Consider the following 25,839-nt stretch of genomic DNA (forward strand, 5'->3'; position numbering starts at 1 on the left):
ACAACAATAAGTGATTGTTAATTTTACTAGCTTTGCATTGGTTCGTGCCGTGTTTGCTGCCGTTGTATACAGCTGTGTTAAGATGAGCCCAGTGTGAGTACAGTTGGTATGCAACTGTTGGCCAGAGAGACCTGGCAGCCGCTGAGCCAGAGCAGCGAGTCTCTGGCCAGGATCGCCTTGTTCCAAATGACTTCCTTTACTGTGCCCAGCAGATCAGATCTACATTAGTACAATTTGTGTCTGTTTGGCACAGTGATGTTCAGATCATTTTGAAAGGTGATGGCTCAATTGGCCGTTTCAAATAAAGTGAACTGGCCTGGATGAAATGGCATGTTTTGCCAAAAGAGCAGATGCTCCAAGATGGCCATAGTCCTGATTTGATTTCTGTGTCATTTTGTCAAAACCTGAGTTTAGACAAGTGAAAATGGGAAACTTCTCTATGTATACATGGGTGGTCCAAATTTCAAATTGAAGATGAGAGTTTTCTCACTTTTGAGTGCTTTTATAATTAGCCTAAGAGACACATGGTGTCCTATAGGAACTGTCACAAATGTTATATTTAAAGGTGCGCTATGTACATTTTGGGGAGGAAATTTAAATCTGAAGATGAATATCTTAATTGAATTATCTTTTTATGCCTAAACAAACTAATTAAAAAAACTCATACTGGTTTACTTTGTTTGTATTTGGCGGACCCTGCCACATTTCCAGTTTCAAACACTGGTCTGAGGGCCTTATTTTCTTCTGTTTGTTTATTCAATTGTGGAAAATATTGATAATATTCTAATATGATTATAATATTTCATAGTTTGCATTAAAATTCTGAGTTTAAATTTATTCTCTAAAACTTCACAGTGCCCCTTTAACAATGCAAAGCTCAGTCCTCATCTTTTTCCCAAATGAACCTTCTCCGTGTCCTTCTGCTCCAGGTGGCTGTGAAGTGGACCTGTCACGTTTTTTCCAGCTCATCAATGACATGGGCGGCATGCAGCAGGTGATGGACCTGAAGAAGTGGACCAAGCTGGCTGATCTTCTGCGCATCCCCAAGTCAGCGCAGGACCGGCTGGCCAAGCTGCAGGAGGCTTACCTCCAGTACATCCTCTCCTATGACTCGCTCAGTGCCGAGGAGCGCCTCCGACTGCAGGACGGTGTGCTGCAGGAGAAAAAGAACCTGGAGTCGCGCCGGGGCCCTCTGGAGGGCCTCTCGGACTCCTCAGCACCTAGCGCGCTGGTACTGCCACGCTATGAGCCCAAGAATGGGCTAGTAGGTGGGGTAGTGGGAGGGGCGACAGGGAACCACCGCACCAATGGAGTGTATCACCGTCTGAAGGAGCTGGAGGCTCAGGTCAAAGCGGGCCGGCGCCGGCTCTTCGCTCAGGAAAAACAAGGCAAAGAGGACAGGCAGCATGGGGAGGAGCATCAGCAGCAGCCGCAGCCGCCACAGCAGCAGCAAGAAGAGGACAGTGGCGTTCTCATTGACCAGCACAAATGTATTAACAAGGTGAGGATGGAGAAGACATTACCTGTTTATGCCACAAATTTGAAGCATACAGACAAGACGCACGTAAGTGTATCTTCTCTTTTCGTTATTGTTTTCCTTTTACAAGAGGTTTTATGATGTGAGGTCACTGAGTGCTGTTTCTAACCCTTGCTGACTGCTGTTTCAGGGCCAGTTGTTCGTCAGAATTTACAGTCTTTGCACTAGCAGTAGCTTGGATGTTGCTTTCCTATTGGCCGGCCTGTCTCCTCATCACGGCTGCCCTTGGTTTTAATTTTGTCCGCAAAAAGATGACTCATGGCAAAGAAGCCCTTCAAATCTCCTTAATTCAGAGATGTGGACTCGACTTTAATCAAGTCACTGAGACTGGACTTTGACTGAGGAGTTAAAAGGCTTGTTACTGGATTTCACCTGAGACATGAAAAGTCCAATGACTTCTTTGTGCTCATTTTCTGTTTTCAGTGTAGTTTAGTCATATTTTTGTAGTCTGGATATCAGTATTTCACTCTTTAAAAAGTCACAAGGAGAGAATATCTTTCTGATTGTTTAGAAATTAAGAATGTATGTGGTACTAATAAGGTATTTGATATGCATATAGAATATCTTTATTGTGATATGAGACTATATTATCTTAGATTATACTGATAGGGTATAGCTGTTGTCTGTTCCTGGATTTAAAGGCTGCATTACAGTAAAGTGATGTCATTTTCGGAACTAACCTGACTGTTCTACTTGTCCTAATATACGTCTTTACCGGCTGAGTCATTATATCCACATCGTAATTGATGACAAATCTCATTGTATCATATCAAATTTAAAGTTAGAAGAAGTGACATTTAACAGCCGGCTGTCAGTTTGTTAGATTTTGTTGGCATCCGTTGTCAGGATTGTCTCAGACCTTCAGTTTAACAAACTGTTAATGGCAACTATAGCAACTGGTTTCTGAATCAAGACTGGCGTTGCACAACTTTCATAGTACCAGCACTAAAGTTTCAGTATTACGATGTGACTGTGCCAGTTTTCTGCAGAAGGAGCTGAGCTGTGCTCTAAATCATCACAGCACACCATATTAACTGTTAACATAACTACCGTAACCTGTATACTCTCATAGTCTGTGGTTTATAAAAGCAAACACAGAAGGTTTGCACACTGTTTATAGGCAGCACTACATGTTAAAGTGTCATGAAGCTGCATTGTAAAGATGTTTTTGGATGCGATAGCAGGGACAGAGGTTTTTGTATCATGAACGTCTTGTGGTTTTGTTTCATATTACAGTGCAGCTGTGTTTGTGTGTGTGTGTGTGCGTGCATGTGTGTGTGGTGGTCAGTAGTCCTGTTTGTGTGTGTGTGTGTGGATGTATTCCAGCCTCCACAGCCTGCTGGCAGCTGTGTTGATTCTGGCTGGCTGAAATGTAGGTCAGAGAGAAGGCAGCCCCTGAACCAGCCCTTCCCCTTGCCTCTGTCCCACCGCCCCCCCCTTCAAACCCCGCCTTCTATTCAGCTGTCTCCGCCCTTCAGCTCCTTTTTAATCCGGCCCTCGCCCCACGGCTCCTCTCCTTCAGCTCGTGCCCTTGCTCTCAGCTATTTCCCCGCGAATCTCCAGTGCTGTCACGGATGATCTCTCTCTCTCTCGATCGAGCCCGGTCCTCTTGCCAACTCCCAAACACGTACAGTCACTCAATGGAAAGGCTCAGAATTCTTTGTGTCAAACTGTAAAGCTGCGTATTCATTTGCAAAGAGCTTGTGTGCACAGTTTTTAGCCGTGCCAGTAATTATTTCAGTAATTTAGATAAGTTTGTTCTGTGTTGGCGCTCTCTCTAGTCACACTGCACCCGTCTCAAATGTAGATCCCATTTGATTTATTCCCCCCCCCCCCTCCCGTCCCAGTTCCTTCGGTAACTAAATCCCTCCGGTTAACCTCGCGCTGAAGAATTGAGATATTGTCAACAGACTTTGACCCAGTACAGTCCACAGACCTCTGAATTATAGAGGTACAATTCAGCCTTGTGACATTTGAATGGCTGTCAGCGTCCTGACAGGACAGGCTTGTCCAAATACGACCCATCACTTTTCTCCACAGCTCAGATCTGTATGCATTTTTCATCGCGAGCGGCCCCGAGTGGAGGTTATATTTCACTTTTTCTATCACGGGAACAAAGTGCATGTCAAGGGTATAATTAACTCTAATTACAGCAGGAAAAGGCCTGGATAAGTGCCGCGACTAACTCGCATGAAGAACATCTTGTCAGGTCACTACTGTACTGCATTATTTGACTGCATTATTTTACAATCCTGCAGCTATTGTAATATTAGAAATTGTAAAAAGGTCAGCCGCTTTTGAAAACATCTGGACACCTAAAGGAAGGAGAGGGGGAGAGAAAAGAAATATCCACCGTCACTGCGAGGATAAAGAATCCGCAAGGTCATCTTTCAACAGGGTCTGTACATCTCGAGAAGATTTATGGCAACCTTCAAAGCGTCTCTGGAGCGGGAGTGTCCGTGAGAGTAGGGGTCAAGTCCAGGGGAGACGCATACAGACACATGTACAGTCGATCCATTTGTCTCTGCGCATAAAGTACATGCACGGGTGTCTCTGTTGTCGACCTCAAATATATTAGATTCACAGGGTTTGTGCGATCCTTAAAGTTTTCAATGTGCTGAATCTCAACCGTTTTGTTTGTCAAGAAGTTTGACAATATGCTTTGTAATTGTCCTTGAAAAATGTTTAATTTTTAACATATTCTAGTGTTTCATCAACACAGTTACATTCCATCACTGGGTGTAAATGAGTGACTAAGTATATTTGCTCTAGAACTGTGCTTAAGTCCGACTTTGTGGTGCTTGTCCCTGGGTATTTCAATGTGATGCTTTTTTTATACTATATTTATATATAAATCAGATCCGATAATCAGCCACTGTCAAGTCAATAGTATACATATTAGACATGCATGTAAATGTATGTTTCATTTACTTTGAATTGTGCTATTGATACTTAAGTATTACAATAATTTTCTGGCAGTAAATCTACTTAAATACATGTCATATCAGGTACTTTAAGACTTTTACTCTACCATTTGTATGGGTGACTTTCAGGTTTACCAAAGTAACATTTCATCTTTACTTTAACTCAGATATGACTTGTGGCTTCTTTCTACACTGTCTATACCAGACATGTTAATATTTTAAACAATGAATCTGTTATAATTTTGTGTTTGCTGTCATCTTGGCATGCATTAAATGATCCTGACATCCAGTTAAAGTTACTATGAACAGCTGGTAAGATTAACAAAGTGATATTGCACAGTGATCGCTGCGGGTTTAAGGGATTCTGTTAACCACATTTTTCACACTAATGATGCAGACGAGATAAAGGCTTGGACAGTCTGGAAATACTTGGTTTAATACTTTCCTCTGCAAAAAGCTGTTCAAGCCCTGAAGTGACATCTGGATTTATTTTTTGGCTTGTTCCCCTCCTTTTGCACGCTGTGACTCATGATGTTTAACACTTCTTTGTTGCAGGGGAAATCGGTGTCTTTGACTAACTTCTTCAGGATAGCCCGGAACACCATGACCATGTGCTTTAACAAGGAACCAGTGGCTGCTGATGTTGAGGTTAGCATGCTAACATCTTGATTGCACTTGTACTGAATGTAAATTGCATTGATATTTGGTGTTTTTTTTGGGGTTTTTTTTGGATGACTTGTAGAGGAAATATTAGAACTGTTGTAATGTTTATCTGAACCTTAGTCATGAGATCTTCGTTTTCTGGAGGAGCTCAGCTGGCAGCTGCAGTTAGCTGCGCCGCACTTCGTTGCATTCTTCCGCTCATCTGCTTTCCCTGCCTTTTCGTTTCTCGCAGCAAGAGTACTGGAGGATCGTGGAGCAGAGAGACAGCCATGTTGCGGTGCATTGTGGGAAGGTGGACACCAGTACGCATGGCAGTGGTTTCCCAACAGGAAAATCAGAGCCATTTTCAAAGTAAGTAGCTCACGGACTCCACAGCACACTCGCTTTAATACTTATAGGAAATATTGCCTGACTCTCAGAATGTTTTATGTAGGTTGGGGATAAACTATAACCCTGTCCTTGATTTGTCTTGGTTTTCTTTGGTAATAACCATTCCCTTATCTCTCTTGCTCAGACATGGATGGAATCTCACTGTCCTCCCCAATAACTCTGGATCCATTCTGAGGCATCTGGGTGCTGTGCCTGGTAAGAACATGCAAACGCTGCTCAAGAGCAAGTTCAGACTCTCCATCGTTTGTTACCGTGTGATAACTTCTGCTCTTGTTTCTCTCTCTCTCAAACCCACCTAGGGGTGACCATTCCCTGGCTTAACATTGGCATGGTCTTTTCTACCTCATGCTGGTCTCGAGACCAAAATCGCCTTCCATATATTGATTACTTACACACTGGTGCTGATTGCATTTGGTAAGTACGCACTGGCTCATCATCATCACTTGTTTATCGTGTGTGTGCGTGTTTTTACTCTCTGTGGACAGTCAACTGATGTCTGTCTTTGTTTAATCCTCCTGCAGGTATTCTGTCCCTGCTGAGGAGAAGGCTAAGCTCGACAAGGTGGTCCATACACTGCTTCAGGCCAATGGCACCCCAGGACTAGAAATGTTGGAGAAGAACATCATGGTCAGTGTTGTCTTCCATCTAAGAATCGTCCTTTTTTGTCCACTTCATTACCGAAAAACACAGGATCCCAAATGTAACACTTTTTCTTTTTCTCTACTCTTTTCTTGTTCCCCCAGATCTCTCCAGAGGTGCTGTGCCGCGAAGGCATCAAGGTTTACCGTACGGTCCAGCGGTGCGGCCAGTTTGTGGTCTGTTACCCCGGTGCCTTCGTCTCTAAAGTGTGCTGTGGCTACAGTGTGTCAGAGACGGTGCACTTTGCCACACCGCACTGGATGAACCTGGGTTACCAGGCCGCAAAGGTCAGCATATACATTTGTGTGGAAAGATCAGTACAAGGGCCGCCTTAATAAATAATGACATGTGTGAAAAAATTATTATGCAGTATGAGCTTTATAAATCTGAAAGATTGAATCCAAAGGAAAATATTTGCCTGTGTATAACACATTTTACCTGACGTGTGTTTTATTTCTCTGCTGCTTTGTAATGCCTCACAACACTGGCCCCCTGTGGACACTGGCAGTTAAAGCTCTGATTTATGTGGATTTGATTGAAACTGAAATGGATAAATTAACTAAAAACCTGGAGCTTAATTCTCTCATCAGCCAATGTGCTGAAATTCAAGGGGTAATTGCAGCTGGAAGTCTCTCCAGAGGGTGTATTTAGATATTTTTCAAGAATCATGGGGCAGGCCTATGGACCATTGGACCTCATTATAGCGGTAATAGTGAAGAGGAAAATGCTCTTTACTGTCATTATGGGTATTATGGTGATGGAAGAACGTATACGTTCAGCAATGCCATTGTATTCATAGTCGCAGCAGAAATTGCTCTCAAGGGTAATATGACATTCATACGACTCGCTGTGCTGCAACATTTTCTTTAAAAAAATGAGGACGAGAAACATTGATCGGAGCCACAGAGTTGTGGAATAATTCTACAGTATTCTCCTGCAGTCTTTTTGATTTTGAGACATAAAAAGATTTCCGACAAATGCACTGAAAGTAATTAATGATTTAAGCAGAATTGTAATGGAATAATAACTGATTTTTTTTTATCGTGCAGGACCTGAAGTGTCGTCGTATAGCCAAACCCTTCTCCATGGAGAAGTTACTGTACCAGATCGCCACAGCTGAATCTAAGAGGGACAACGGCCTTCTCCTCACCACCATCTCCACCCTACTCAAAGACCTCAGGTAGGACACAGCGACGCACTGGTATTAACACCAAGGTTGTCACAATGCCAGAATTTACAATTTTATACAAATCTGCTATGAAAAATGATGTGATACTTTTGATGCTACAGCAGAATAGACAAAAAGGTCAAAGAATATATGGTCTTTTTTTTCTTTTTGATTAACAACCCCTTGAAAAAGTAATTTAACACATACCAACATTGTTAACAGCTGTGCAGCTTTGGGTTAAAAATCTGATTGTAATGGAAGTGTCGGTACCTGTTGACAAAAATAATACACATATACGCAAACAACAGGTATAATTATGTGCAATTTTATTCATAAGGGAAAATTATATAGAACATTTATTTCCACTTTCTTCTGATTAATTCTGATTAAAATGTCACTTAAAAGGGCTATGTAGTTTCAGGAAAAATTAAAACCCAGAAAGTTACAAATATTAAAAAGGTAATAATACAAACTCAGAAGTAGTTATTCAATATATTTCCATATAAACAAGCCACCCTCCACTACAGAGTGCACCTTTCAGAGTGTTTAATAAGTCTTCACTTTCTGCAAATACTGGTCTTTTTCATGAGGATGTCCCACTCTCCATATTTTTCTGAAGCAATAAAAGCACATCGAACTTATGAAACGTCCTCCTTGTCCAACAGGAACATAGAGATGCGCCAACGGCAGGAACTTTACAAGGCAGGTTTGCTCTCCTCTGCCCGCTACGGCACCCACGACGGCAGCCTGGGGCCCGGTGAGGGACGCAAGAAGCCCCGTGGGAAATGGCTGGCGCTGGAGTCCTCGGAGAGACGCTGCCAGATCTGTCAGCATCTCTGCTACCTGTCCATGGTGAGAGCAGGCGGCACAGGAGCCTAATGATGGATTATTTTCTCCAAGATGCTATAGTGCTAGTTCGGATTCATTTTATTTTCCAACTTACACAGAAACAAACTTCTCATAATGTCCTTTAAGAAAGTTTGGAGCCAGGAGTATGTATAGTCGTGACATCATCAATAACTATAATGGTTTCATATACATTCTCTTGTGCTTTTTAATGGCTCGCTAGATCAAAAGTATCCAAGCCAAGATGAAATTTAATAAAACTTTAGAATGATGTTATCCAAGTGAATTGCATAATACTGTAATATATGCATCTCGATAACTTGCCAGTGGCGTAATAAAGTCAGAGTGAAAGACATTTAAATGATTCATCAGGTTTCTCGCGATCTCATTACGGAGAGATCTCTGAGCTTGGGTGTCTGCTTTCTGTCTGCGCAGGTGGTTCAGGAGACCGACAACGTGGTCTTCTGTCTGGAGTGTGCCCTGCGCTATGTGGAGAAGCACAAGTCCTGCAGAGGTCTTAAGATGATGTACCGATACGATGAGGTGAGCTGCTGCTGCCGTTGTCTTTTTCTCTCAGCTGTGGGTCAGTTCTCTCTCCGTCCAGACGGGGGAGACATCGGCTAGGTTTACAGGGCTCTGCTCCAGGAAGTGGATAATTCAGCATGAACACTGTACATGTGATGTAATTCCTGCTGTGTGTGAATAATTTCTTACCACATAAAGTCAGTTTTTTACCTTTATGCTTTTCCCATTCAGGAGCAGATCAACAGTTTGGTGAACCAGGTGTGTGGCCGGGCCATGTTAAAGAATGGAAGCGGCGGTGTTGGAGGAGTTGTCGTCAGTAGAGGAGGCGGGGACCCCTGCCACGGCTTAAGCCCCCCCAAAGCATCCCCGGCTAAGCGGGGCCCGCGAAAGCGTGCCACCGTGGAGGTGTCCCTGGCACGCCTGTCCTCCAGCCACATACCCAAGGCCGCTGCTGTGTCCTGAGTGGGACGGCGCAACATGACCGCCTAGTGCGCCGTGCCCACAACCTGCCCCGACCCTCCTGAACTCCCGTTTTTTCTTTTTTGGCTGCTTTTTTTTTAAAACATTGAGCAGGGTCACTATCAATCCCTCCTCCACCACCCAATATTTAAGATTTTTTGAGCTTTGGAAATCCCCCTCACCTGACCTCAGTCCCCCCTCCAAAAAAATCTTCACCTCCCCCCTTAGTATGACAGGCTTGTTTATAAAAAAAAAAAGGAAAAAGAAAAGAAAGATGTCTTTTTTGCACTAGTGTGAAAGAAGAATTTGTTTTTATTCTGGATGATTTTAGAATCCCCCCTCGTCCCTCACAAAGTCGTCCTTTTACAACATTACAAGCATTAAGTGTAACGTTCACAAGAAAGACTCGACGGGCCCTGTTCTACCCTTTACCTCCACCACACGTCCTCCCTTAACTGCAATGGGTTACATTTGTTACCTTCTTCTTGCATCACTTGTTCCTGCCCTCATCTTGCCCCTGAGACTGAACCCGATTCCCCTCTCATCACGCGTCACTCAGCTGTGAACATGGGACAAATGGAAAAAAGGCGGCCTTTAGTTTTTCTCCCCAGTTGTTTTAAATGAAAATGACATCAAGTAGTTACCCAAAGTTTCCCTCTGTCCTTGATTTAAGGAAGAGGAGTCCTTTTTTTTAATGATTTATTCTATCTTGATGCAGCTCCTGCATTGTATTTTTTTTGTTTTAAAGGCGGGGGTGGTGACGCGAGGTAAAAACTTGAAAGACAGACGATGTTGGTTTATTGTTGGTTGGCTTATGTTTTTACAATTCTATTTTGAATTTTAGCTTTGTTTTTTGCTAGTTTTTTTTTTTTTTTGGCAAGAAGTCTTCTGTGTATTTTTTTTCCGTCATTGTGGATGTTTCTGTTCGTTGGTGGATGTGAGAGGGGGCAGAGCTACAGCTGCTCGACCTGTGAAAGGTCATTGCTCGCCTCACTTCCTGGTAGTATGGAGGGATCCCTCCTTCGCTAGCAAGTGAAAACCGTGCCTGAAACTTAGCGAGGAGATCCACTTTATTGGTGCTGTTGGTTATAATTACTGTATAACAACACAAAAAAAATTAAAAATCTTGGGGGTTGGCGCCTGCTATCAGCTAACAGCTAGCTCGCGCTCCCCCCATCCCACAGGGCAGAAAGGCTTTTCAGGCTTTTCTGGTTCTAGATGTGCAATCGTGTTAACATTCCATTCTTCCAGTCCTCTTGTTTCATCTGTACCAGTAAACATTAATTATATTATTATATTATTATTATTATTTTGTGTTTTTTACTTCTGTTGATCTGATGTGTTATCTCAAGTAGAGCCACTAGTCAAAGAGTGTAAAATGTGAAATATCAAATCCAAGTTTTTTTTTCTTTATTGTTTTTGGCTTTTGCATTTTTTTTCCCTTTTCCAGATATGAGTGATTTTTTTTAGAGAGGAAAAAGTCCAACACAAACAAAACATCAACTTTTTTTGTACATAATCCTGTAAATTTCTTTAAATACTTGAGCCTTTTTCTGGGGTTAAGGAAGAAAGAAAAGGAAGGAAGGAATAGAGGAGAGAGAAAAGAGTTCCAGAGGAGAGTGCTTGATGAAGAAAAAGCCTTACATTTCCCCTTTCTTCATCCGTGTGAGTAAGACGCTTACAGGGTTGCTCTGGTAAACGTGTATAAAAATTTTAAGTGCTGCTTATATCACTAAGAAAGAAGATATTGAGTAGCCAACGACTGCCCCCCCCCCAACCTAGTTGTTTGTTTAGCTTTACTTTTTTAAAGAAAAGGGAAAAAAAAGAGATGTTCACAAAAAAATGGGTTTTTACATTTTCATTACTGAAAATTCAACAAAAATGTAGTAGCTACTCATGTTGCACTGAGCTTGCCAGTGGTGACTGTCAAGGAAAAATCCTATAATCCAGTTTGTTGGTTGTCGTCCCTCGCAGAAGACTGAACTGTTTTAGGACTATTTAATGAAATACCAAGTCGGGTGTTTTCAACATAATAAAAAGTGGTTGTCAAGTTTTTATGGCCTTACAATATATTTTATTCTGATGGGATTTTTTTTTGTTTGTTTTTCAGTTCTCTTTTGTTTGTTCGTTTCTTCCATTTTCTACAGTATAAACTACTTGCTCACGGTGGGGTCTCTGGTGACTTAATTTATTAGTGCCGCATCTCGGCCTTTCCCTCCACTCGGAAAGAGAGTCTCATGTTGGTTATATTGACAGTTTTTTACTTTTGCAGTTTGTACTTAAGGTTTAATAAAAACTTACCGACAATTCACTGTCACTTCTTTCCAACCTGCTTTGTGTCTCTTTTTGTGGACTTGCATTAAGTCGCAGCTTCATAATGTAGATTTATCTGGTGGAGTTTGAGGTTTTTTTGGTGACAAAAGCTGATTTTTATCCAAATGACAAAATCCTTTTGTCACTCACCTCTCATAGGACCTGATCTGCGACTATTTTGGCGATCACTTCAGGCATTTTAAAAGAATCAAATCATCCATCACCCACCCAAGTAAAGTACATGTGTGGGAAACACCGTTATTCATTTAACATGTATGAGGAGTTGGTCTAGGTGCCTTGCGAGAGACTGCTGGTGACCAGGCACCATGTTGGCGACCCCTGTTGTAGACTACTTTAGTAAGAAACCAATAATCAAAATAATTGGCCACTGCCTAATTCAGCCACGATCATCTGCGTGACCACAGACCTTACTATAAAGGTAATGTAACAATCAAGAATAACACAGAGGCACTGTCTTTTTAAACTATTAAAATGTCTTTATTGTCATGCCATTTAGACCTTCTAAAAAAATCTGGGCCAGGTTCTCTAAAGTCTCTATCCTCGTTCCTCTCCATGTGTATGTGAGTGTCTGTTCATTTTAAAAAAAAACCTTGTTTAAGGTCTAAAATGGCAATGCTGTGGAAATAATGGCATTTTAACAGTACCAAGGACGGTTCTTATTTAGTTGTTCCAATTGAATCTTTTGACACTGAAGCCTGTAGATTGCCCATCCGTGACGTTTTTGGAAATTAGCATTAGGTGTTTTTCATGTTTTAATTGTGTGAGCACTCAACAAATATCCTAGCATTTCAAAACCTTGGCAAATGAAGCCCAAACTATCTGCATTGCTAGCCAGATACCGAAGTGAGAAAATTCACTATAATACAAATATAAAGGCTGTACTAGTTCCATGGTAAACAGCAGCAGGTGTGGGATGTGCCCTCATGTTCATTCAGCAGGAGGCTCATCGCTCTTTTCACACACTGTACATGCAGCCGGCTGGAGGACCCTGTAGTTCCTGATAACCTTAATTAAAGTGCACTAGAGTGATTGTCACACATCGCCATGAGCAGTTTACTTTTCACAATGAACCACCAAGTGCACGCTCAGCCTTGAAATGCCATTTACTCTCACATAACGCCAGTATTGCTTTTCCTCACGTTTCAGTAAGAAAACATTAAACTGTAATAAGGAATGTTTACATAGTAAAATATTATTTCCTAAGAGAAAACCACTGCATTTCATGGACGTTTTCCTCTACTGCAGAACACTCTGTCCATCTATACATTCCCTTACCGTGTCTGCTTTCAATGTGTAAAGAGCTCAGGCTGGGCTGTAAATCAATAGTGAGCGCGCAGGGGCTGTTAACATGCTCAAACCCTGAATCCCGCTCACATTTCATTCTTTTAACATGCTCCTTAAATGCTTAGATGAAAATTAAACAATGCTGGGGGAGAAACATTTATTACCAAGTCATAAACTGTAGGCAGGGGAAAAGAAAGGAAGGAGTAACGCTGTCACATCGCACAAATGTCAACATTTCTGTACAAAAAAAAAATCTGGATACAGTTAAACCTTCTGGGTCTTGTCCAGTGCATAGCACACAGTCCAAACAGGGATTTGGTCCTTGTTCAAAAAGAGAAGTTCACCCAAATATTATTGGTCAAAGGAATGGCAATGGGGAACTCTCCTGTGTATGTGAGTGTGTGTGGGTGTGTGTGTGTGTGTGTGTGTGTGTGTGTGTGTGTGTGTGTTAAACCGTTGATTTCCAGGTACCTGAACTCCACCAGTCTGTCGGCTATACAGCACTATGTGGTTTATAACACTGCCAGTTAGTAACCACGTTGACAAAGCTAATGGCACTAAAGTATTATCTAATAGGTAGTTTACACTGAAACACTGCAGAATCTAGCTCAGTTAAAGAAACGCAACAAGCTTTGTGGAGTACATCTTATCAATTAAAGGTCCGGTGTGTAGGAGAATTTACGGTGGCTGCTAAAAACTGAAGATCTCCCCATGTAGATATTAAAGGTTCATTCTAAGGTAACCAAAATACAACAGGTAGTTGAACACTTATTAAAACATAATTATCTAAATGATTTTCAATTTCTGCCAATAGATTCCCCTTAATCCTACACAATGGACCTTGAAATCAAGAAAAACTCATCCATGTGCCCCTTGCAGGTCAGGTACATTGTGCTAATTAGTCAGCGTTTGCAATCCAGCATTTCTATGGATCCGACAACAGTTCTTGCAAGACCCGCCCTTCTTCATGTGATTGTTTAACTTAGTTGGCTTGTTCTCTATGCTAACTGTATGTTCAGTGGTTGTCTGCTGTCAGTGGGTTGTGTTTTTTTCTTCTTCTGGCGGTTGGTTTGTAAAACGAAAGGAGCTGATGCAGCAGACTGCGTGCCGTAGTTGCCCGGGTGAACACACCGACCACTTTGGCTGTGGCATCTGAAGCGTCTTTAGGGTCAAGCCCCTGATAGGCGCAGCAAAAGATCAAGAGAGAGGCCGACGAGGTTGTGCATTTACCCGCAAAACTACAGCTCATAAACCACAGACAAAAGACATCACCAGAGAGCAAACCAACAAAGCCAACAGATCACAGGCGGAGTCGGGCAATCTTGTGAGGATTTGTAATAACGCGTCAATCCACCCAAATTAGTTAAAAGTCATGCAGGGCTTTATAAGCAGATTTTGAGATATCAAAGAAATCGTTTATCTGACGCTAAGGTATTTGAATCATTAAGATGATCCCAAATTTTTTCTTCCGGAAAGCCATGTTTCAAAAGTGAGTTTTAAATGTAGTTTTGGTAACTTCAAGAATTAAAAACAATATTTCAATTTCTTTCACCTCTATTACATTGACAATGTCCTGTCATGGAAGTTGGGTGACAAAATACAGTCCAAAGAATATTACTTTTAGTAAAGAAAAACATGATTTCACTTGTGTGGCCTGCAATACAAATCAACATCATGTATTTATATTCCGCGGAAGTTTCATCGACTGCTTATATTCATGCCCAACAAGTGTTAGCACGGAGCATGAACTGTAAAAGGGACACATGGATGATTTTAGTGTGTAAGTCTGTTTCAGTTTTCAGTAACAGGCCTCTCCTGGTCTCAACATGCACAAACACAGGTACATGTTAAGCCATTCAATATAAGTATGCTCAAAGGAACTCCGACGTATTTTACAGGAATCAATTACAATTAATAAACTCACATCAGTGGTCTTTTAAGGCAAGGTAATGTGGTAGTTAGTGCAACCTCAATGAATTTTCCCTTTTATGTTTTGCTTCAGTAATAAAAGGGATTTGAGAAGGAAGCCAATATTGTTGTACATCTGAGTTTGATTCACAGCTCTGTGTGTGTGTGTGTGTGTGTGTGTGTGTGTGTTGGGTGTTTGAGTTTAAATCCAGTCCATCCCTCCTCAAACCTTCGGCCTGCTCTCATCACAGTCTTTACTGGTCTGGTCCTCTCGGTCCACCAACGCCGTATCGGGATGCACCTCCTCTTCGTCCAGGGTCACCACAACAGGGGGTCTTCTCCTCCTTCCCCCTCCGCCTGTTCCTCCGACACCTCCTCCTCCTCCTCCTCCTCCTTGCTCTGTCTCCTCATCCTCGTCCTCGTAGTCCTCCTCCCCGGCCTCTGTGTCCTGGCTGGCTGAGTCGGTGCAGGTGGATGAAAGGGAAGACAGCTTGTGGCGTAGCTCAGCCTGGGTGGGAACCTGGAGACTGATCTCTGTAGTGAAGGACTCAACATCTGGACCTGCGAAACAAAAGAAGTCACTTAATTGGATTCAGACTAAAAACCAGGTTAGGAGGGAGGTTAAAGGGGAATTCCGGTCTTTTTAAACCTCATGTTTACATATTTTGAAGCCGAAATATATGAAAGGTACAAAAAGTTTTGGAACTGGTCCAGCAGAATACCTCAGCAGAGCTGCAATGTAATCCTTGTGGGCAACTTTACTGTCAAAATATGCCCACTTAAAGGTTTCTGGATGTAGGATTTGTGGCATCTAGCAGTGAGCAACATGCGGGACTCCATGGAAGAGGACCTACTCCCTCTGTAGATATAAAAAGGTAACACAAATGCTACAGACTGGACCTTTAAAGTGCTTGTACAGCGATAGACCTTTTTATTTTGGTTTAACCAAGGAAAAAAGAAAAAAAGCTGCCAAGTCGACAGAAACAAAATAAAACTCAAAAGTGTTCCCTGTTAGTCTTTGTAACAATCGCCAACTCTGGTTTGGATCGACAGAAACATAGGGCCCAGGTTTAGCAGTACCAGAATTTCCCTTTAAGTGCAGTGGTACCATCAGGACCACTCAGCTCTGGCTTGATATTGATGGCTGCCTCCTTTCAGTGTTAGTACAGGTCATTGGGGAATTGAGCCCAAACAATTATATTATCCATTATCCATTATTTATTTCTTAGATGGCTACTAATAAAAGGAGGGCACTGCTCTAGTTGTGGGAATTACTTCCTAGGTTTTGTTTATAGATAAAGTCTGTGGTTTAAACTTGCGAGGATTTGGTTGAGCTCAGTTGCAGTAATGTAGTATGTAATACATATGTAATGTAGCAGAGATTTTGCAGAGATTGCATCAAATTATTTTTATGTGAAGGCGAGCTGACAGTCAGATGCTGTAGGTTGTTCACTGGCAGATATGGACAGATGGTGTTTGTGCATCGTGCCTAAACACCGTTGTCAATCTTTCGAGTCAAATATTTCTGCTTAAGTGAGTTCTTTGATGTGGATTAGCTGTAGGAAGTTATTTAACTTTAGCAATTGAGTGCCTTAAGAGTTTTCATAGTTTGGAAGACTTAAGTCAGACACCTACCCGTCACAGGCGAAGCAGCACTGTTGTCCTCTCCCCCAGAGTGCAGAAACACATCCAGGGCTTCATGGTCAGACATGTCCATCAGATCCATCTGCTCCAGCATGTCCACGTTCACCTCCATGGACGACATGCTTCCTATTGGCTCTGGACACGATACGGGACAGCGAGATATTAGCCTCACACATGGAATGAATCATTAAGCGGGCAGCAGTAAGGGCTGAGTCCAGGCAGAGAGACGCTTTAAAGGGTTTTTTGCTTTGTTCGAAAAATTTGCAGAGCAGAAGCAAATGGGCACATTCAAGCTGGATGGCATTTGGAATGGGTAAGCCTGTGTAGGGACACTTTGTTTACTGTACGATCCAAAGCACTATAACAAAAAATGGACTGGCAGTGGGAAGCTGCATATGAAGTTGACAAGCAAAACCTGTAGTATCATAAAGGATGGGTTCTCAAGTTTATTGTAATGCTCGCATGCCCATGTGTACACTGAAAGAGTACATGGTAGAGTGGCAAGCAGCTCAGCTAAAGCTAACATGAAGTTTCAGCAGAGTGTAATAGTCAAACTTGTGGGCTTGTCTTCTATTTTTTCATCCAGCATCCCCTCATGTTTCCTTGCTGAGCTGCTACCAAAACACAAAGGAAATTCTACTGAAAAGGTAAACTTAAAATGACCCAGCTTCATATAAGGGGTAAGCGGTATACCTGTTTCATCACCGACACTGGTGTCACGATTTGCTACAGAAGGGACTTTGTGTGTTAGCAAATTAAAAAAAACATGCCGTTAAATGGCTTCACAATTACTCACAGAACTAAAGTTACAACAAGTTACTACTATAGTAGTACAAACAAATAAACTTCTCCGCTATTATCTGCAAGAACCAAAACGAATGTCTTTTTCTAAATTTACTCCCACTATCCATGGAGGTGATGACCTAGCGCATTAGCTTTATATATATATATATATATATATATATATATATATATATATATATATATATATATATATATATATATATATATATATATATATGTATATATATATATATATATGTGTATATATATAGCTTAAATATTTAGTATGAATGGATGCTCATTGTGAACGATATCTCTTAATATAAATATTGGCATGTGAGTACTGTTTTAAAAAAACTAGCCTGTCCTTTGACACTGAGCCACTGAAACCTCTCCACTCATAGAGCTTTCTGAAAGAGAATTCAAATGTGCATTATCCACTTTATACCAGCTGAACTGATTGGAATTAACACTAAGAAGTGAATAATGCCAATCCTCATGGTACCCACATGTCTATTTCAGGGCTAGGTAAAACACTGTAAAATCTAATCTAGTCAGTATAATTTTTTTTCCATGCTTAACAAGGTTTACCCCCCCCCCCAACAAAAAATAAATAAATAAGGGAATTAATACCTAACCAGTTGCTTTACAGTACAAAATAATTATAAACCCTTAGACAACAGCTAGCTAGCATGCTAACCAATACAGTCCTGGATTCACTGCCTTGCAAGTACAACCCCCTCCGATAGCTGTCATGATGTGCTGCATGCTCCACAAACAGCCAATCAGTGCACTGTGGGGACGGATGGAGCAGGGAATGAATGGACTTCAGACGCAGGGGTGGTGGGGGGGCAGAGTTGCGAGCACGAAGACGAAGAAGGGAGATGATTGGTCGGCGCACAGCAGTGTGGAGAAGATGCCATTGGCTACCGTACCTCAAGGAAATGAGGAGAGCAGAGGAGGGCGGCACAGGGAGGGAGAGCAGAAGAGTGAAGAAAGAGAGAAAGAAGGGGATTGTTATTTCCCATGGAGACTGCCCCCAAATGTCTCCCCGTTCTTTCAGTAGCTACACAAATACAAAAGATCACACACACACAAATGAGTGTCATATTCTGAGATCACTCAACTTTGGCAAGTCATCTTCATGAACGTTACACAAACTGATTGTGATGTATAAACACAAACCTGGGTGAATTTAATGCATATACACACACACACAAATGGTGATTCCAGCATTAATTAAACGTCCACACACTCCTCCACACTGTTCCAGTAATATACACATTCATTTCCTCCTCTCTCTTTCTGTGTGTTTCCTGTGACACATCTTAGAGAAACTCTGATGCTCACTAATGACTTCTCAGTATGCAGCCGTTTCCACATCTCACTGTCAGCTCCGCAATTACCACCACATAGCAGCTACCTTACCCCTTATGACTTAGTATGGAGGATTCAATTTCTGGTCCAGAATGGACTTGTCTCTTCAGCATGTAAACAAAAATAAAGAAACCTGTGCGTGCACACACACACACAAGCGTGCGCATGCACACACACACACACTTGAACCAACACTACAGCTGGGTTGTGAAAGCCTCGGTCCAGAAAGCGCTTGCGTTGAGAACATCATTTCCATGCGACTGCGTCCAACATGTTCTGCTTTTAGCCCCGCTGTGACCTTGCCTAAAAGGTTCCCCCTGCTGGGAAGGACTTGTTTTTGCCTGCAGTGAGATTGCAAATAGGGTGTGTGTGTGTGTGTGTGTGTGAGTGTGTGTGCGTGTGTGAAACGGAGAGTGTGTATAAGACTCTTGAGACCTTCTTTTGATGGCTCAGTGGCTTATACCATCCGCAGCCCTTCTTCTCTCTTTTCTTGACTATATCCTTGCAATTCATTCTCTCTCTCTTGCTCTCCAGTGGCGCCGCCCTGCTGTGGGAATTTGTAGCCGTGTTAGAGATAATGAGCCGCATTGTGCTTTATTCTATTTAGCTTTCATTCTGTCGCGTGATTTCTCAGATGCGTTTCAACAGAATTATGATGCGAGCCTCCTCTGTAACAGATTACAAATATTTGTACAGCAATTATGGCTGCTTTATTCCGATTCATTTCTGTCGAGCGGCCCACATGCTTGCCTTTGTGCTGTGAATAATATCATTTGAAGTGTGAAGGCTAAATGTAAACATCTAGTCTGCTCTGTATTTTACCATGAATGAACACAAGGCTGCACAGCATTCTGAATAGTCTTGCGATAATGAGCTGTGAAGATTTCATTCTGCACCTCAAACCTGGCTGCGCTGATTGTTTTTGTCATGAAAACACTGCGTGGAAAAAAAAAGGAAAAGTCTCTCACACTCTCCCCCTCTCCGTAAGTCTCTTACCTTTCGCCACATCTCTCCTCCTTCCTAACTGCTCCACAATCCTCTCTAATAAGACACTTGAAGAGGATTAAGGGAGCAGGATAGATGAGTAAAAGGAAGAGAAAAAAATCACGTTACAAACTCTGGGCCGGGAGAGTCCAATCCATTTCTCAGCGCAGGGTGCGGATCTCATGCAGCCCCTCATTTCAGCACATCCTTTGGGTATTTTAGCACGGGCTTTTTGGCAGTAATATATGGGGTAAACTCCAGCAGGATTCTATTACAATCCCAGTGGAAGACTACATTTATACGGTGCTGTGGCATTTTTCAAAGTAATGGCTCTACTTGTGTGTTTAGCGGCGGGCACTCAGAGCGTGGAGCCTTGCTGCAGAAAGCTATTACGGCTCAATCTTGTGATATGCAGTTGGAGTGTGAAGGTTTCGGCTGATGATATCAGGGCGCTTGAATTAGTTCATTTGAATGCTGGACGGCTTTGCATTCACCCTCGGATTAGTTACAGACACCACAACCCTCAACATTTTCCCTATTTCCTCGCAGGCCCTCAGACCAAAAGAAATGTTAAATTTCGAGCTGTTTAAATACGATCAAAGAGCGTTACTGTGATCTGTGTAGAACTCCTGACCCCAGCGCTCCTCCTTCTCACCTCTCCTCTCAGCGATCTGCAGGTAGCCAGTGGACAGGTACTGCTCCATGTCCTGTTGAAAGGCTTCCTCAAAGAACTTCTGCCGCTCTTTCAGCTTGACCTGAGGGGTCGGGAGTCCTCCCTGCTCTGCCCCAGGGACCCTCTGTGCATGCTCCGCGTCCAGCTCCACTGGGAAAAACAAAGAGAGGAGACAGTTTGTAAACTTGGAGGTTCTGAAAACATGGAAAACTCCTTTGTTTAACGTTCTTACAGCTCAAGTATGACTTAAAAAGAAAAACAAAAAAGTAGTTATTTATTAAACTTACTTTAAATTGGAAATGACTGTAACAGTACAGTAAGTGTTCAAAAATGTGTAGCACTGAATGTGGTAATTTAAGTCGACTCGATTTAAGCGAGGCCTCCGAGCCTGTGGTGAACTTTGCATGACATAAGATGCATCAACACTACAGTACACCAGCCTTCTCTACCATCACTGTGATGTCATCTTTGAAAAGGTTTGATTTTTCTCCTTCGGTCGATGGCTATTGCTGGCTAAGCCCTCATTTGTACTGTCATTATATGAGGGGACATTGCAAGACAGGTACAATCAAGTTTGTCTTAAGAGTATCTCCGCCAATTTTACAACTTAAAATGGGTTTACAGGTCTGAGGAAGCGGCTTGCCATCTAATAAATTGCCTCCACTAAAGTGGCTACATTGCAGTAGACATTGTAGGTTTTAAAAAAGTAAGAATGTGTGGAATTAAAAGAGGTGATCATTTTTGTTTTCCTGCATTGATTTTCATCTTCTGTTTTTAAACTGCCCATAATGAGTTCAACGGTGTGAAAGTGTGTGATGCTTGACTAGTGGGCTACTTTTAAAACCTGTTGCCTACATTACCCACATGCAAACCACAATTCAATTTAACATACACAGTGAGATTACTGGAGGCAATTTATCAGGTTACATGCAGCTTCCTGTGGAGCTACTACTTTCATACATGATGTTATATTCACCGAGACCTATAAACACACTTTAATAATTAATTTAAAATTGGTGGAGTTAACCTTTAAGATCAGCACCTTTATGGACTGAACCTAAACACGCCATCGGAAATGATAGCTGTATAATGATACAGATAATGATATAAAAGTTAGCAAAAGCCTCCAGCAAAACTGAGCAATAATTACAGACTTATCCTCAATCATTTCTTGGAGATCTCTTGAGTGCGAGTGCAGGGCATTTAAAACATGAAAAACCTTCCAAAGTCTAGCTGTAAATGAACACTTGGTAATATAAAAAATACACAAAGGACGGTGAAAGCGCCGCCTCTTTTTTGAATACAGTTAAAACCCACTCTTGTACACTTTTCTATGACCAAAATGATTTGATCTGAAATGAGTAAGTGCTGTGAAATAGAAATTAGGCTGGGGACAACGTTTAACGAAGCAGAACAATTTCTTAGTGCTCCACAGCATTCACATTCAGTGACTCAATGCTCTGTCTGGACCAAACACCATCAGTGAACTCTCACACACGGAACCCCCTCCTCTGCAGTCTCTTCATGAAATCGACTCATCCCTCTCCTGCTGTCTGTATGCTCAGTCATGCTGTGGCATTGAACGTGGGTGGGGTTGTGTTCTTTCCTGAATTTAAGGATTACACGGTCATTCAGTTATTAGTCTGTGCTGAACAGTGATTCTTAAAAGGTGCCCCGGCCTTGACAATGGATTTACTGGGCTCTGATTGGTTCGCACAAGACTCAAGGGTCAATGTGATAACTGTGCACTTGGCCCTGTTCTGGCTCACGGTTTCAGACAGCTGGGAAGTGTGTGTGGACCGGGCAGTAGGGAGGAGCATACTGAAGAGACGGGGTGATAGAAAGCATTACCCCGCGGATAGAGGATGGCTGTGTGTGTGTGTGTGTGTACAGCTGCAGCCTGGAGTCTCTGACAGGCTGTCTCTTTAGCTTTCTTGTCTCCCTCTGATAGATGGCAGCATTATATAAGGCCACTCATGACTCAAACTACTGTGGCAGAAGCCAGGCCCCAACACATTAAATGTCTGATGTATCTCTGATCCTGGTTTAATAAGAAATAGAAAATAGATAAAAATCAAAATTCCGACAAAAGCCACACAAAATGAGGCAGCTGGATTTACAATGGCGGCTCCTCAAGGTGTTAGCGTAGACGCTGCTAGCATCTGTAATGTTGCAATGCACTGCACTCAGAACTTGGAAAATGCAATGCAACTGTCACCCAATATCAACTCAAAAACTCTTCTGGGGGCGCATAAAATGAACAGCAAACTTTATCTTTTCAACAACTTCTACTTGATGCAGCGTTTGTGTGGTGAAAGAAGCATTAACAATGTTGTAGTTGCCATTTACATCTCTATTCATCTGATCTATGCTTGATTGTGAGCGTGACATTCGAGCCTACTCCTTTTTAAATGCCCAAATCTGTCAAATATGCTGTTGCTTATGAAGTTCAGACTTCGACTTCTGACTTGCAATGGATTGCAGCATTATATCAGAAAGGCATTAAAGGCGGCGTGCAGGTGGTCGAGTGGTTAAAGCGCATGCCATAAAACGCAGCCGACCCCGGTTCGATTCCGGCCGGAGGTCCTTTGCTGCATGTCACTTCCCCCTCTCTCTCCCATGTTTTCTCTCTGTCTACTGCTAATAAAGGTGTCTATGCCACAAAAAATCTTAATGGGCTGTGATAGACAGATTGTTTCCTCCAATCACCTGACAGGATTTTTTAAAAAGCTGAAAGTGCCTGCCTTTTTCCCTCTTGCCTTTTTGTGAAACAAACCATCTGGCCCGTCCGGTTAGCACAAAAAATGGACTATTCAAACTTCATGGCGAGCAATTAGTGTCTGAGAAAGTGACGGGCCAAAGGAATGGAGGAGATATGACCTGAACCAATTAAATGCTGTGTGGTCTCGATGCCAACACAGAATGTGAAGTGTTCAATTAAAACTGTGTGGTCGGCAGTGCCAACAGGTGCACTAATGACAACACTTGCATACTCTAGAATACTATACTTTGATACAACAACCTGCACTTCCTTCTCTTTTTTCCCCCTCGATGACTCTTCTGCTTCAGAATTAAATCAAAATCAAACTGCATCTCCTTACCTGATGATAAAAACAACAGTGAAAGCATGTCAGCATGCGGACGACAACCTGACAAACAGAGCCAAAGATGCTGGCAGACTGAGGTCAATGATTGGTCAGCTGTCTGGTGTGATTTGAACATTACCTCCGTCCGACTGTTTTGTGCTGCCTGTCTTACACGGCTCTGCACCATTCTCTGCCTCTCCTCTGTGTTCACCAGCCCCTCAAAATCAATACGCTCCTTTCGGGGAGTGTTAACTCTACTGCAGGATCAGAGTGGGCACTCTTACACAGACCAGAATTCTGATAAAATAGGCTGGGCCCTGCAGGAGCTCGCAGCAGATGGACACACACGCACACACTCTCACACAAAGAAGGGAACAATGAGGTCCCACCAGAGCTCCCTCACGATAAACATCAAACCAACAGCCCTTGGAGACAGGGGGGGAAAGAAAAGCTCTTTCTGTGTGTCATTCCTCACTCAGTGTCCAATTTATCTCCTCTATCTGACTGCCCCCCTCTCTCTTTTTTTTTTACATCACTCCCTCATCTTTCCCTCCTGACTCTGTCCTACCCTCTCTGTTGGCTGAATGGCTGGTGTGTGTGTGTGGATGGATGTCTTGTAGAGACTGCTCTATTAGATTAGGGGCCTCGAGGAAGCTTTGTTCAGATTGTCAAGCATTGTGTGGGGTTAGACGGAGAGGGAGCGAGGGAGAGAGAGAGAGAGAGAGAGAGAGAGGCCAGTGTGTTTAGCTATAATTAGGGTCTGCGGACATACAGCATTAATGATGGGCTAGATCAGGCCTCTTTATCTCTCGGTCTCTAATCAAATTCTCAATCCATCATTAGCCCGGGATGTCTATTTATTTAGACCATCTATATAGCTGCGGAGTGTGTGCACCCATCTGTTTGTCTGCCTGCTTCGATGTCTAAATGTGTCCTTTCTTTCTCCGTCAAACCTATACACGAACCAAGATGCTTCCTAAATGATTGCTTTCAAATTTACCTCGAAAGCCTCTTAACCTAAACAAAGCATTGAATATTTCCCTCAGCTGATTGTCATCTGCTACCTCTACTGATGAACCTTTTCAAATCTCTCCAGGCTCAGACATAAAACCTCCGTCGCACACATTTCGCCTCTTATGCTACATCCTTTCTTCCTAATCTCCCCTTCCTTCTTTTGGTCTTTTCTCCATCATCTCCTACCAGTCAACCATATCCTGCGATGCACGCGTCTGTAGCTACAGGGGACTATTTTTAGCCCACGCTCACATTTAGCCCGCAGGATTAAGTTTGCACTGATGACTTTTAGTGCGAGAGTCATTAAGTCCGACAAACTCCATCCTCGCAGGCCACGCTGTACGGTTTATACAATCGTACGGATATTCCATAGATTCATGTGAATATATACGCTCACACAACCTCCCAAAACAGTCTTGTGGGACATGATTCAACAACACACCCAGACATACACATACAGGGATGATTCCGTTAAGGCAATTGCATTATGTTAGTCACAGCAGATGATGTCCGATGAAGTGACAGTATTCAACTGCTATGACGAATGTTTCTTAATACTTCTTCAACAGACTAAAAAGCAGTGTTAGCTCCTCCACTGGCAAACAATGATGTGCGCTTCTCCAACTGGCCAACATCTGTGTTAGTTTCTCGAACAGTTGAGTAGCCTTTCAATGATTATACTGATGTACATTTTACACAATCGCCAAAACCTTCTGATTCACTTGAATGCACATGTACAGTAAATCCTCCCAAAACAGTCTTGTGTGACACGATTCATATGGACAAATCACACACATCTGGTGATGAGTCATAAGGGCTAAGGCAATCGCATTATGCTAGTCACAGCAGATGATGTTCATTGAAGTGACGTTATTCAATTACAAAGACAAATGTTTCTTAATGGTGCTTGTGCAGTCGCTGCTACAATCCAAAGCGGTTTTGAAATGAACCCAAAGAAGACATTCCTTCATGAGAAGCTTAATGAAGGTATTTAGCAATGTACTTTCATGTTAAACACTTTTGCTTTTAAAAAATGACTTCCAACTGAGAGCTGAAGAAAATCTGGTGTACTACCTGAGTTTGTACACGCCAAGTTACTCGTCGCGTCTGTTCCCGCAATCATCATACGGGCCAAAAAAAAGGGATGCTGTCCCCCTCAGAGGCTGTTTCTGTCGCACTCAGCAGGCAACAGTACCCAGCATGTACTCACTGAGAGTCGTCCGCTGTCCTTCTCACCTCTCCGCTGCGTGACCAAAAAAACTCAGGGGAAATAAAAAGAACAGAAATTGCATTAAATAATCTCGTTCTGCTTGCCCAGACGGCTATTTGTGCAGACAGATCGATATGAAATGAGACTTTTAATGCAATTACGCTCATCTCCGTTTTCAGCGGCAGAACAACGGCTGGTATGTGTTCAACGGATGCAGGAAGCAGAAGCCACAGGAAGCAAGCTGGTATGTCAGGGAGTGCGCTCGGTTGAGTATGTAGATTTGTGGGTGATTGTGCACCTGTACGTGCATCTTTTTATGCACCCAGTTCAGAAAGTAAACAAGTAAGCAGCATTTACCTGCTGATGAATTTGACAATTTACTCACTATCAT

General features: G+C 42.5%; 2 protein-coding genes across 5 annotated transcripts in view; one reads left to right on the forward strand and one right to left on the reverse strand.

Annotated features, from left to right (window-relative positions):
• jarid2b (jumonji and AT-rich interaction domain containing 2b) overlaps window positions 1–11,479 on the forward strand; it is a 112,322-nt gene extending 100,843 nt beyond the window's left edge. Inside the window, exons 8-18 of one of the 2 annotated variants that reach the window (XM_030413138.1) lie at window positions 930–1,564; window positions 5,017–5,109; window positions 5,357–5,475; window positions 5,639–5,709; window positions 5,814–5,928; window positions 6,036–6,141; window positions 6,258–6,440; window positions 7,203–7,333; window positions 7,987–8,173; window positions 8,603–8,710; window positions 8,924–11,479. In XM_030413138.1, coding sequence (XP_030268998.1) covers window positions 930–1,564; window positions 5,017–5,109; window positions 5,357–5,475; window positions 5,639–5,709; window positions 5,814–5,928; window positions 6,036–6,141; window positions 6,258–6,440; window positions 7,203–7,333; window positions 7,987–8,173; window positions 8,603–8,710; window positions 8,924–9,154 — 1,979 coding nt within the window. In that variant the 3' untranslated portion in view covers window positions 9,155–11,479. The remainder of the gene's footprint in view (window positions 1–929; window positions 1,565–5,016; window positions 5,110–5,356; window positions 5,476–5,638; window positions 5,710–5,813; window positions 5,929–6,035; window positions 6,142–6,257; window positions 6,441–7,202; window positions 7,334–7,986; window positions 8,174–8,602; window positions 8,711–8,923) is intronic. The other variant, XM_030413140.1, reaches the window with a different exon arrangement.
• A 1,093-nt stretch (window positions 11,480–12,572) lies between these two features.
• The window catches only part of dtnbp1b (dystrobrevin binding protein 1b), a 55,523-nt gene continuing 42,256 nt past the window's right edge, over window positions 12,573–25,839 (reverse strand). For 2 of the 3 annotated variants that reach the window (XM_030413141.1, XM_030413143.1), the window contains 3 exons: window positions 20,121–20,288; window positions 16,313–16,456; window positions 12,573–15,238 (listed from right to left, as the gene is read on the reverse strand). In XM_030413141.1, coding sequence (XP_030269001.1) covers window positions 14,901–15,238; window positions 16,313–16,456; window positions 20,121–20,288 — 650 coding nt within the window. In that variant the 3' untranslated portion in view covers window positions 12,573–14,900. Of the gene's footprint in view, window positions 15,239–16,312; window positions 16,457–20,120; window positions 20,289–25,312; window positions 25,568–25,839 lie in introns of those variants that run through there. The other variant, XM_030413142.1, reaches the window with a different exon arrangement.

The sequence above is a fragment of the Sparus aurata genome, chromosome 3, assembly GCF_900880675.1.
Source record: "Sparus aurata chromosome 3, fSpaAur1.1, whole genome shotgun sequence".
Taxonomy (NCBI): domain Eukaryota; kingdom Metazoa; phylum Chordata; class Actinopteri; order Spariformes; family Sparidae; genus Sparus; species Sparus aurata.